Raw genomic sequence first — 13,049 nt, forward strand, 5'->3', positions numbered from 1 at the left:
AAGAGGCAACTTTAGTCAGCAGGGTTTAATACTTATGTACATGTAGGTAACACAAGAAACCAAAGCGAGTGATCTTTTATGAACTGGCTGACTAACATCGCGACATACCCCATGTGTTCTTAAGTGCAATACCAGTTCCACTTAATGAGAGTTACCTGTGTAATTCGATGTGCTGGTTCTGAGAAGACCTTTGGAATTATCTGAAGTCGGAGGAAGCTGCAAACTGGTTTTTCTCTCACAGTATATTTAGTTTTTATTCAAGCCTCAGATCTTCTTTTGTCTCGAACCAGACGTTAGGTGGTACAGATCACGTGCCTGAATAATAATAAACTTGGAAGCAAGAGGCTGACGACTCAACCACACGAATTAATTATCAACCACGCTGAGCCTAATTGGGTCTGACTCGAGACAAGATCTTCTTATCGGACCAGTCTGAGCGTAGATATTTGAACAGTGCGGTAGAACAGGAGTTATTTGAGCGTCTTCCAAAGACCGTTGAATAAAATAACTCCGCTTATTTCGTCAGTTCCTTTTAGGAGATGATGTAAAACCTAGAACCCATACGTCACACCCCGAAGCAGCGTTTCCTTCTAGCCAAACTGAGCAACCTAGGAGCCCAATGACACAATCCAACAGCCCCTCAAATTCCACCAAAGACTGGGACCTTCGCTCCCGAAGAAAAATGGTCAAGAGGTAATAGCTTATGCGTACCTACATAGGACTTGACCGTTTTCCCCATGAGCTACCACTTAGGTATATTAATACGTTTTTTGCTGCTCGAGAGGAAGGGCGTTCGGATCGCAAAATGTATCTCATTGATTCTCCCCCAATTTTGTGCTTTTTCTTTGTTGTTGTACGGTGCGGCCGCCGGTCTTAGGTTGTGACAGCTTTGTCTCCTGTTGTTTGATCTATCTCCTGGCAGAATGCGCGCCCGACATTCAAGAATTTTCCTCACTTCGCCGTGCGGTGCAAACATTTTTTCGCATATTGCACTTCCCGTATAAACAACGAACATCTTATGTGATACGTGGCACCCTAACCCCCAAAATCGTTGGTGTAGAGTTCGTACCTGAACCATGCTGAGGCCTCAGCACGCTTGCCCAGTCTGTACCAGGTCTTATTCGGTCATTTTAGCTCAGTTTGCTTCAGCTTTTCCCAAAGGAAGAACCACTCAAAACGGTTGAAAACACTGCAATACTGTGGGCCAATTGGCTCGGTTGCCGTACCTCGCTATCGGACTGGATATCTGGGCATGTCCAGCAACTTGCCTGATGAGATGGCTGGCTCAGTGGAGTAGGATGGTACACCGCATGCGACCTGGTGCGTAGCGTTTTCATCAAAACAACTATAGCGCGTTAGTTTTCAATTTATGATTTGACACCTTATTGCTTAGGAACATGAAAAGACTCGCCATATATCAACCCAGCCCCTTGAAAGCGCCCATCGTGGCCCCACAAAAACGGGTTCGACCCCTCTATTCACTCACCACTCATTGTACTCAAAATCCACATATACAGACACACACACATATAGACACATACACGAAATGTCTTCCATCGCCGAAGAACGCCTTGACGACCTGCGCGAGAACGTGAATGACCTCCTTAACTATGAGATTATCAGTGATGTGGAACTGAAGAAGGTCCTTGACCGCGAGGACGTTTTCGAAGCGAGTACGGCCGACATGCTGGCACATATACCAAAAGCACTGAAGAATGATTTTCTAGATGGGTTGATTGCCAGAAGGAGGCGGCGATTTGATAAAGAAGTTTTGGAGGTATGTAGGTACTTTGCTGGGTGTTGGGGGTTGATGGAACAGGTTTTATCCACCACTATAACGTGGGTGACGGTGGAGAGGGGGCCGCCCAGGTATGGTGAGAATACTGCTGCAGAGTAGGGAGATTTGGCGACGGTTTGAGGTAGTAGGTAGGTATTAGCGAATAGCGAAAATCTGTGTAAGCAGTAGACATTATGTCAAGTGATCATAAAATTTCAGTCGTCCTTCGAACTGAGAGATGATGTAATGAATAACGATTACACCAGATGAAAGCTTCAAGTATAGGAGTGCAAAGAAAATATAAAAGAGATACTTTCATGACTGTGATAAACTCATGGTGGGCGCGGGGAGATGTACCATGCATGGACTCTAATATCTTTCTATGCGTACACAGTAGTGGTGGGTGGCTTAGGACTGGAGGCACGACATCTCAAAATACTTAGATGTAAAAAGCACTGAGCAGTCAGAAGCCCTACGGTGCAATAAACACCCCATATACGAATTCAGTTGGATGAGAGGGTAGAAGGGATGGTAAGGGGTAGAGGGAGCAGAGCGCCAGGCTCAAATATGTTCTCCGTCCGGAGTACACCAGTAGCATCGGTAGTGTAGTACATAGTGACATTACTTTCCTCGAGTCAGCACCCATTTCGGCCGCGCTAATCTTGGCGTTGGGGGGCCGTGGATTCGAGCCCTCCAAGAAGTCGAAGCGGATTTCTTTTTGTCCATTTCTTTTTTTTCTTTCCTTTTTCCCTCCCTCTCTTTTTGAGAAAGAGGAGTTGGAGCTTGCAAGAGCTGGCTGTTACCTTTATGGGCATACCCCCGATGCCAGGCTCGCGATGACTATGAGTTCGATGAGAAAAGGTACATGTATACATACATATTGAGCTTCCGAAAACCTGATGAATATCACCTGAGAATAGTAAGATAATATGTCCGCATACAGATCATTGGATAGTTGTAAGATATGAACCCTGAGTACATCGTTTCTTTCACGTATAACAAGGTTGAGAGACTACAATAGCTGAAGACTTGTGGGACCTAATCATCATGGGATGATGCTCAGCAGTAGGAGGAATGGAAAAGCTTAAGAACGCAGGGTTAGTCACAGAAGAAGAAGGAGCAGTACGTTAGGAGACACGAATTGTAAAAAGCGACTGAAATACGTGACATTGAAATTCTTCAAAGTAACGTGCTACTCAACAGATCCAGATCGGCAAAAAAAAATGATCTCAACCAATCTTACACTAACCGCGAGATATCCTGTCTAGGGATCAGGAAGAGACATCTCCTTGACAGGTACAACCTCCGAGGCAGTGTCAGTCCCTGAACCGGTGTCTTTGTCGACTGCACCAGCATCAAACTTCAAGCCTCCAATGATAGCATAAATGTCATTCATTTCACCAGCACTGTTTGCCCCCGCCAATTCCTGTCGTTTCTGCTTTGCCATAAGACGACTATGTAACCTTATCCTGTCACGCCTAGCCCTAGCATCAACCCCAGGATCTCGCACCTCCCTACCCGCAGCCGCTTCGTTCTGAACGAACTTGCGCTGTCCCGCCCGGCGCTGTTCCTCGAGCTCAAGCTTCTTGTTTTCATATTCCTGAACAGTTAGACTCTCCTCAAAACGTGCCAGGAGCTCCGCCTTGTCTCTCTCAGCAATTGAATCTCGGAGAGCCTTCACGTCGTGACGATACTTCAGTGCTACCCGGAGAGGTTCGAGGGTGTGCCTATCACAAATGGCGTTGAGTTCACTGATGAGATTCGAATCTCTGCCAGCGCCGGGGTCAATTGCAGCGACGGCATTGAATAGTTCCGTGCGACCTTCACTGGTGTAGGAGTTCTTGACTATCTCCAGGAGAGTATCGTCGCCGGAAATCTTTTGGGCAACGCGGAGCAATAGTACACGCCATTCCTCTACGAGTAGTTAGCATGAGTACACATGTACGGCGGGAACGATCTCTAACCTCTCTTCTGCTTTCTGGCTTTTTTCTGTTGTGCTTTGGACGGTTCAGCTTTCTCGCCCGCCTGGTCCCCATCGTTGGCGCCGGAGAGCGAAAGGTCGGTCGCATTGTCCGCCGCTATTTTCCTCGCATGCTTCCTAGCTTGTGCCGTCGTTTTCGTCGGATTATTCCTCAGGCTTGTAGGACGGAGTCCCAGAGGTGGAAAGGTGGTGTCATGGGGGTTTTTATCTTCGCCCATTTCGATGTCTGCCTCATGATTATATGTATGAGTAAGATTATCATGAATTGGATGGATTGTCGAGACATACCTCCGGAATGAATTGCAGCTTGCTCGGCAGCGTCTTTCTTGCGCTGCATCTTTTCTTTTCGAAGCACGTTGCGAATCTCTCTAGCACTCGACGGCATGGTTGCTTTTGTAGTTGTGTCTTTGGCGTTGCATACAGAATTATGATGGAATAAGTTGACGGAGAGGAAAGCATGTGTGTTGGTTACGTAGAGATCTATTTAGCGCGATAGGACTTAGGGTTGGGCCATGCGTTTTGACCCCGTTGTTCGCACTAACAAAAATGTCGGCCGGCTGGATCCGATGACCTTGAATATTGGGATCTCTAAGTGAGTAGAACATCCTATAACAACGTTCATCCACCTTTTTTCTAGTAACCGGAGATTCTGACCGTAGTAAAAATCAAATCAATTGTAAAAGAATACATCAACTAACCGGATTCCTTCATATTGGTACTGAAGTTGGTGTGAATAAATGTAGTCTTTCTGGAGATCTAAATATATCACGCGGCTACAGGCTTTTTACCCAGACCTGAGTTTAATTTGATACCCATCATGCAAAATAGATATCTCGTCTCTGGTTGATAAAGGATAGAGCACGATAGGGACACACTGGAGGAAACACTTGCGGTGATTTAGAAAAGAGTTTCGTGAAAGGGACCGATTCTGAGAATCATTCACTTCTATTTTCCATAATCGCACGGCAGTCATATTAGGCTCTTGAGAAAACGCTCAACGCACTTACCCCATCCTCTAGTTGAACTCACAACTATCTTATCAGCCCTCCATTGAAATATTAAGGGAAATATTTATTGAGAAACCAAGCACACGTCATTACTCAATATGTACCATGCGAATGTTGTATTTTTGAAGAAAAAGGGACAATATAAGACAGCCATTCCTAATGAAAGTTGCAGCTGTACATCTTGTGTCATAATTTATTCAAAACGCTAGTGAACTGTCAGAAGGAATATCTACTTCGTGTACCCTAGGTATCATCTAGAACATTTCATACCCCGCTAGAATGAGGTGTTCGTTGGTAGTTAATTGATCATGAGCCCATCCGCAGGCGTTACCTCTTCACTATTGTATGGAGTATGATGGTCAATGGAGTAGAACAGGACGCCGCTAGCGATTAGACAGGGAGAAGAGGTTTTGCCTGCGCCCGTCAAACCCAATGTTTATAGATGTCTTACTCGTTCCTCCCTGAGCTACCATCCACAGAAGAACGTCCCAAGTTAACACAGGTTATATATTCTAAATTGTTGGGAATACCATAACCTTATAATACCTCACATATTATTCCATTCAACTGGTTAATTTTCCTTGTCTTTGATTTCGCCCATCTTACCAAAAGAAGACGGTAGTGTGGCCCAAGAGGCTGCTCGAAGTTACTAGATACCTGTGTCTCGAGGAGGTTCTGCCTCGTATGGTATATAAACTTCCTCGCTCGTGCAAGGAAGTGACGCCTCGTGGTGCTCCTGCTGGCTCAATACAGCTGGTAGTTCCTATATTTAGACCTACCGAAACTCCTCTGTTTCCATATAGTTCGGCTGGTTTCCGAGGCCTGTAGGAGGCCGAGGGCTTGCCTCGAGCATGCTCGCCTCATCGACCCCCATGCCTTCAGCTCTCTCGAGGCAGAGTCCTTGAGGTGGTCCCGGTACGACATCAACGGTGATATGTACTTTATCAGGTCCGAGTCTGCACGTCTCGAGATCTTGCTGTTCTCCGTTTTCGTTTTTGATCTATATCGCTCGTCAGCTACAGTCACGCAATAAGCCCCAACCACCTGATGTCAGACAACTCATGTAGCAAGGAGTCCTCGCCCATGCAGATCTAATCGTACACTCCGTCCTAGCCCATATAGTTTGTGGTAAACGGAAGATCACAGCTCCATTTCTACAGCCCAAGTCTCCCTACACCTCCCCTAGAATCTAATATGTACTGCCCTTAATTCTGCGGAACTACTCGCCCTCTGATTGGCCAAGAGCGGAACCTAACCCTGACCTCTGCGTGGCAACGGGCTCACCCAAAATGCCACCCCCAAATGCCACGGAATGTCAAATTCAACTGCGGCTTTATACTGGGGGGTATTGCGCACTATTATCAAATTAAAAAAATACCCCAAGCGGTACATTTTGGGTGGTTATAGTATCTCTTCTTTCATACACAAAAAAAGAACAAAAAGTACTGTGCGGTTCCGGGACGAACTGGCACTACTCCCACCCCTGGGTCGAACCCTGGCCTTCTGTGATCGAAAGCAGGGCTAAACCTCGCGGTGTTCTTTGGCGAGGGCTAAACCGTTAGACCACTCGCCCATGTGTGTTGATGGCTAGAAATGATATTTGTGCGCCAAGGATGGTTGGCTAGTTTTGTATGTATTTCAACACAACGTGTGTCGAAATGAACTCCGGCTGAAGCAGTGATTTCTGCATGTTTATAGGTGTTTGATTTTATTAAAGTAGCTACGGAGTACTAATCGAGGGAAATCTTAGTCGAACAAACGCCAGAACGTGTGGCTTTTATAAGCAAGCGACGCCTACCATATCTGGATTAATTGCTGATTTATGCTGTATTTTGATGTTTCAATGAGCTTCGAGTATAATTATATAAGCCGAGGGGCAGAATGATATGTAAGGTCATATGATGTCCTCTTCTTATTGCCGGGTAAGAGAATAACTGTAGATTCAAGCGGTATTTACCGAAGCTTAATTTCGTCCCTTGCAATATGACCACTAGCAACCTCCCTCCCAACCTCATCCATTACCTTCCCCATCATATTGAACCCACATCTTCTCCATATTCACCAAAGATTTTCTGTCACAGCGCTGCTGAAAGTCAAGTCTTTAGAGGTCACGCAGATCTTCAGATATATCGATATACCAAAAGAGAAACAATCGTGCAGAAGGTCACTATGTCAAGAGGGATTGGTAAGTAACAAGAAACCCATTATCATATTTAGCTAGTCTAATAACATCTAATATCTATTGCGTGATAGAACCGTTGCTATATCTACGCCCAATAGCAAACGAATCTTTTCTTAGACAAGATGCATAGCTCCACATGAAAAGAAAAAAAAAAGAAATATGACGCTGTTCGTGGACTTAAAACCTCCAGCCTTATAAAACCTTCTCCTTTGGAGCCTTCGGAGGCCGTCGTACGATATCATCAACAATCTTTAACGATACTCAATCCGAGTACCCTGGACTTCAAGAAAGTTTTGCCATTCCTTGGGTGGATCAGTCACCTTTGGCGAGTCAGCATTTCATTGTTGAATATCAGTTTTTATTGAACTCATGCAATAGTTACATACCGGATCCTGAATGAGCCAGAGGTAGTGTCTGCCAGTGCGAATGTAGCCATCCACGGTAAGCTCGAAGCAGGTGATTGCTTGCCCCAGAAGACTGTGGACCTTCTTCTCGATACTATTAAGCCTCAGTAAGCAGCTAGGAAAACCAAAGAAAGAAAGGTCATATTACTTACGCAAAGATTTTAGCAGGGTCATCCGCAGACAGGTCATCGCTCCAACGGCAAGTAGAGCTAGCCCAGGTCCTGATTGTTACCAAAATCTGATTCAGAATTTTTATGCGACAGATAGCACGATCCTCGGGGGTGGCAGTTTGAGAGAAGTACAGTATGTGCCTCTCACCAACGATAAGGTCATTCATCGAGTTCCAGAGGGTCCTGCATTCATCCCTAGTGAGTCCACTCTCAATGAACAATTTGTACAATGCCTCAGAGGCCATGACATATTTGTTCCTTGACAGAGGTGGTGGGACAGCGTGAGCGGGAGCAGGAGAGTCTCCATCGCCAGAAGTTGACGACTCCGCTTGATTGGGTGTAGACATGGCTACTGTTGTTGAAAGGATAAAGAAAGATGCTTTCTTGCGCTTGTGCTTGGAGGGTAGAGTTGCTTGGAGTTCGTTGGTGGTTAGGTAAAGGATGAAGGGAGTGGAAGTGGGAAGTGGAGGCAACGAGTTGGTAAAGTAGGTGGGATGCTGTGTGGTTGAGTTTTCTTGGCCTGCCTACACACCCCTCAGAATCGGCCGGCAGGTGACGCTACCGACGGTAATAAGCGGGTCACTGGCGAAGGATCGGAATTTCGGCCGTCTACATCCAGAATCTGGCGCTGCCGGTTGTACGAGGAAGACCATACAGCCGCAGGAAATTTTCAATGGCTACATTATGAGAAGGCGTTTCTTTTCAACTTGTACGGGATCAATAATAACCTTATTTGTCGCCCCGAAAGACAACATGAGGTTGATTTTCTCTCTATGATAAAATAAGCACTGGCAGCGGTGTACTAATGGCTCTTATCATGGAATTGACAATTACATATACTTCGTGTCTAGCATGTGGTCACTCTAGCTAGTCGTACTCAGCTCAGCGATAGCTGAGGCCTCCGTTCTTTGCCACCAAATTGCAACCCACCAGTTATTCAATATCGGGAAGTAGAACCCTCACCCACTAACCCACCAAATCTCCTATCAGCTTGGCTTGGAAGCCTCAAATTTGCGGTGCACAATTTCCCCCGAATGAAATATTCTTATATTTACCCTCGGAGCTTTATCCCATAAAACATCTTACATTCACACGACAAAACATTATTATTTACCGTTAGGCAAACTCATATTCAAGTCTTATTTCTCAAGATATAGGGAATTGGCTTCCCAATGCTTGTTTAAGACACGCTCACAGGAAGTGCCCGTGAGGTTGCAAGACAGCGGCACAATGGATGAAGAGTGAGATGTCTCGGGGGTGATGGAAGCCCCTCCCGTTGTGAACGGCTTTGAACCCTGGACATTTGTTTACATTTCTGCCGCCAAGTCCTATTCATTTCATTCTTTTTTTATTCTATTTTTACTTCTCTCTATTTTACACCGAATAGCTCTTTCTGAGGTATGTCAGATTATGGTATCAATCAGGGAGGAGAGTCCTGGCCGCGGCCAAGAGACCACTCACTTTGCCTCATTTTGTTTTTCGCTCCCATGATTCATTGGACCTCTTCCCCCTCCTACACTTATCACTACGATATCTTCTCTGTTTGGCATTTCGTCAACCAGAAAGTTCAACAAGGATATCCTAACCTATCTTCCTGATATTCGATTTCTATGCTTTACTGCTCAGAGTTGTTAAGGATTACCGGAAGGGAATTTAAAAGTTTTGTGTGCACTGACAATCTTCGAATCCTACAGGAATGCAACTCTGTGCCCCAGACACCTCCAATAGTATTTGGCATACAGAGATTTACTGAGATTTTCGATCAGTCAAATTTCCTCTTGTTAAATCTGCAAGAATTCCCTACTGAAGGTATCTCCGAGGTAGAGGAGAGGCAGGAGATATGATCCATTCATTGACCTGTAGGGTTTGATGAAATGATCCGTGAGCGTGGAAAGCTCTTCACAACAAGCCCCATCATCTGAATTCTACGCTGTGTCAATTAACCGCCAAGCACTTTCTCCTCTTTTCCATGGCCGTACTGGACCTCCGTTATTAAGCTCACCTCCTTCGCGGTGTTCTTTCTGGCCTACACCCTGGAGTAACTTCGATCTCTGATATCCTGCTAGCTGCTAGTTGGTTTGGATCTTCATAGACCTTTGGTAGAAGAGCTCTACTCACCATAATTCCTTCCTGCTAAGGGCACTCGGGTTGATATGTGAACGCAGCTACCGGTAGACCCCAAATGACCGTGGTGGAAAATTGATAAATATCTAGCCAGCCTAGGGATAACGAGGTTACTCGGTTTTATATAACTAAGAACAAAATTAGAGTAAGTGAAATCATAGGTGAGTAAGGGGAGGTGAGTAAAGAAAAGGGAAACCGAAGAAGTATGAACACAGCCCTCGCACATCTAGATACTCCAATTAGTCGACAAGCATCTATTGCAGCACTACCTACATCTCCTATCTTATCTCAGTGCATAGCTACCATTACCGGAGCTCGGGATGATTGGCGACGGTTGATGGCTGTTAAGTTTAAGGGGGGAGCCTCGGAGAAGTCAAATTTTCTAATCAGCGTGCCTCACTCTGGAGGTGGAATGTTACGGTGGAGATATTTGCACACCTAGTTGAGAGACGCGCAGCATCGGTATTGCGTTGTAAGGTGTAGCGAGAAGACGCGTATAAGTGCGTGAGGAACAGAAAACAAAAGGCTCCAGAGCCTGCCGACTAGGTACTTTATCATAATTCCCAATTTGGTGCATGCTGATAGAAAAATGCAGATATAAGAAAAAAAGAGGTAAAAAGGCTGGCAGAGCGGTCGGGTGGCTGGCATGCGGGGATCACGCAAGACGTTATGCAAGCTTGCAACGGTTCCTCAGCCACCGAGTGAGAGCTGATGACCGGTTGCCACCCGCCCCACCACCCCGCTCTCCCCGCACTTGTCACCTCAACCACACATCCCACCGCACGTGTCTCAACCCCACCATCACACATTCTAGATACTCTATCACCCAAACAGCTGTTTAGAATTTCAATCAAAGATGGGATCTACATCGCCGCGCTCCACTTGGGATCACCTTACCTACCCGATCCCCTGCAACGAAATAGGCGCCGAGTTGCACCCCTTCCAAGCCTACATCCTCAAGATGGCAGCCCTGGACTACGTTCACCGTCCTCCCCCGCTCACTGAATCTGGCGAGGAGGCGAATTTCTATCTCGGCTTTGAGGATCAGCATGATCTGCTGCTCTCATGGGTCCTGGACAGCGGCTTCTCCGAGCCTATTCATCCCTTGAGAAAGAATGATAATAATCGCATCTTGTAAGTTCTCCTTTTTATTTATTAGAAGGATGAATCGTATGGAAACTGATATCAAGCAACAGATTCGAAAGACACCCGCTCGCTGTTGTCGTCCTGGATACCGCCCTAGAAGTTAGCGTAACTCAGAGCACAATCCGGCGCTTTTCAGAACGTCCCCTTCCTCTTCCACTTGCGCAATATGCCGAGAGTAACAGCGCCGGCCTTTCAGGATTTAGGATGAACGTGCTGTGGACCGCAGCAGAGCGGTATGCGGAGATGATGATAGAGGATGCAGCGTGCGGCGGCGATGAACGGCACGTGATTGGCGAAAACACCTTTTTTGATCGGGTTACGCAGGAGAGACGCCCAAAAGATGCAGTCTATATACAGGATGTGAATCTGGCCACCTTCTGCGCTATCAACGCCGAATTTGAGAAGTATGTCTTCAATAAGGAGAGTAGTTGTGGGTGGTGGTGGGATGAGGAGTCTCACGCAGATAAGTGAGTTTTCAATCATTTTTTATGTGTGCATAGGACGCGTCGCTGACAGGTTTGGATAGGATTCGAGAGCTTTTGAAGCATACGATCAGGTTGGCGCTGGACATGGCATGCAAGGCTAAGGGCGTGGAGCTCGTGATATACCCCTCCACGGTGGCGGCGTCGGACGGCGACAGCTGCGAGCTCGAAGACTCGTGTCTTGAGGAGGAAGACCTATATCTCGAAGATGAAGAGTCTCCAGAGGACAAAGGATCTACCGCAGAACACACAACCGACCATGAGATGCAAGACATCACTGCGGAAGCCAGGATGGGATACAAAACTCAAGACTCAGACTCAGACTCAGACACCGAATCTATGTACGGTTGCTGTCCCAGAGCTCGATCCCGTTCACCCGCCTACTCTCCGCGTGATGGCCCCCCGCATGAGGACCCCGAAAACGAGCCCGACCGAGAAAAATCTGATGCTCAGTACTTTGAAGACTTCACCGGCACCACCTTCATCACCGCCAACACTATCCAACCCAGCGATCTGAACCGTGGTTGGAAGCCGTACCAACCCCCAGTCCCTACTCGGAATATCATGGTTAATGGAAAGTGGCTGTGTGTTGAGGTCCCAGAGCGCAAGCTGTCCCCAACCATCACAGACGATATGCTTCAAGACTATCCCAAGCGCGTACAGCTGGGACATCTTTCCGAGAAGCAGGGCGGATCCTTCGGCCGACCGGAAAGGCGTAGGCAGAACTTGACGGAAAGCGAGATCGACAAGCACATTGAAGAGGCTGCGAAGCCCATTGAAAAGGCTGCGGAGAAGCCAAAAGTGCCAAAGAAGATCAAAAAGAAAGGCTGGAAGGCCGTAAGACGGGCTCAGAAGGCCATGAAAGCTAAAGGTAAGGAAGATAAGGCTAAGCAAGAGGCGGGGGAGGCTGAGGCATGGGATTACAGTGGCGGGGAGGTGCCGGAGAATTTGGCGGAGTACTTTAGAGATGCGGAGAATGGTGATATTGAGAGGGCTGCGGCTACTGGCGTTGCGGAAGGTGGAGGCGCGCAGAATGAGAATGGGGGCGCAAGAAGGATCTGGTTGAGGGGGAGAGCGCCGGGGGAGGAGGATGGCCGCGCACTTGCATACCCGAAGGTTGTTAACCATGAGTTGTCGGAATAGTGCTGGGGGCGCCGATTGTTACAAATTGAAGGGTTAGAGGCTCTTATAAGGAGAAGATACATCGTGTTACTCCCGTTTAGCGGCATGGGCGACTATCAGATCATGTTTTAACATCCTTTTCGTTTTTTCATGGCAGATAATATCTTATTCTTTCCTGTGTATCTTTAGCCCTATCTCTTGTCATATCGCTGTTCTGTTATACCTCTCTGCGAACTAGTCTTAGCTTAATACATACACCAATACTCCATCATCCATACACCAAGTGAATCCAATGCCACAGCTGTCTGGTGATTGAAGCTGATATAAACCAACGTGATAATATATCCCCCGAGCTCCCTCACTTCACAGTTGAGCAAGTAGGACCCGTATTCCTATCCACACAAAAATTAACTAACCACCGCGAATGGCGTAATCACAGTTTATCACTCGCAGCCGGAACGAGTGACGACCTATGAATACATGCATAAGGACAATAGTTTTTTTTTTTTTTTAATTTAATTCATTAATTGCATCATTAAGACAATAGTATTTGGGCTATGGACTATAGAAACCCATTTGCCCTCTAAGAAAACCAGCGGGATGGTGCGGTCTTGGGTGGAGATCTACGGGCTATATATGCTCGCCGAATCATAC

General features: G+C 46.6%; 5 protein-coding genes across 5 annotated transcripts; 2 read left to right on the top strand and 3 right to left on the bottom strand.

The window, feature by feature from the left end:
- Positions 1-1,546: 1,546 nt before the first annotated feature.
- On the top strand, positions 1,547-1,897 carry H6S33_003234 (uncharacterized protein; the record flags this gene model as incomplete). Its single annotated transcript, XM_044834602.1, has 2 exons — positions 1,547-1,777; positions 1,820-1,897. The coding sequence occupies 2 exons, from the start codon at positions 1,547-1,549 to the stop codon at positions 1,895-1,897; spliced, it is 309 nt and encodes a 102-aa protein (XP_044692441.1).
- A 1,144-nt stretch (positions 1,898-3,041) lies between these two features.
- H6S33_003235 (uncharacterized protein) lies at positions 3,042-4,143 on the bottom strand (the record flags this gene model as incomplete). Its single annotated transcript, XM_044834603.1, has 3 exons — positions 3,042-3,691; positions 3,742-3,984; positions 4,047-4,143. 3 exons carry the CDS (start codon positions 4,141-4,143, stop codon positions 3,042-3,044), a joined length of 990 nt encoding a protein of 329 aa, XP_044692442.1.
- A 3,055-nt stretch (positions 4,144-7,198) lies between these two features.
- H6S33_003236 (uncharacterized protein) lies at positions 7,199-7,868 on the bottom strand (the record flags this gene model as incomplete). Its single annotated transcript, XM_044834604.1, has 3 exons — positions 7,199-7,267; positions 7,334-7,445; positions 7,504-7,868. The coding sequence occupies 3 exons, from the start codon at positions 7,866-7,868 to the stop codon at positions 7,199-7,201; spliced, it is 546 nt and encodes a 181-aa protein (XP_044692443.1).
- Positions 7,869-9,129: 1,261 nt separating this feature from the next.
- H6S33_003237 (uncharacterized protein) lies at positions 9,130-9,642 on the bottom strand (the record flags this gene model as incomplete). Its single annotated transcript, XM_044834605.1, has 5 exons — positions 9,130-9,139; positions 9,198-9,270; positions 9,326-9,446; positions 9,524-9,547; positions 9,640-9,642. 5 exons carry the CDS (start codon positions 9,640-9,642, stop codon positions 9,130-9,132), a joined length of 231 nt encoding a protein of 76 aa, XP_044692444.1.
- Positions 9,643-10,501: 859 nt separating this feature from the next.
- On the top strand, positions 10,502-12,416 carry H6S33_003238 (uncharacterized protein; the record flags this gene model as incomplete). Its single annotated transcript, XM_044834606.1, has 3 exons — positions 10,502-10,779; positions 10,842-11,258; positions 11,318-12,416. The coding sequence occupies 3 exons, from the start codon at positions 10,502-10,504 to the stop codon at positions 12,414-12,416; spliced, it is 1,794 nt and encodes a 597-aa protein (XP_044692445.1).
- Positions 12,417-13,049: the final 633 nt, after the last annotated feature.

This window comes from Morchella sextelata (genome assembly GCF_020137385.1).
Source record: "Morchella sextelata strain SCLS chromosome Unknown scls_14, whole genome shotgun sequence".
NCBI lineage: Eukaryota > Fungi > Ascomycota > Pezizomycetes > Pezizales > Morchellaceae > Morchella > Morchella sextelata.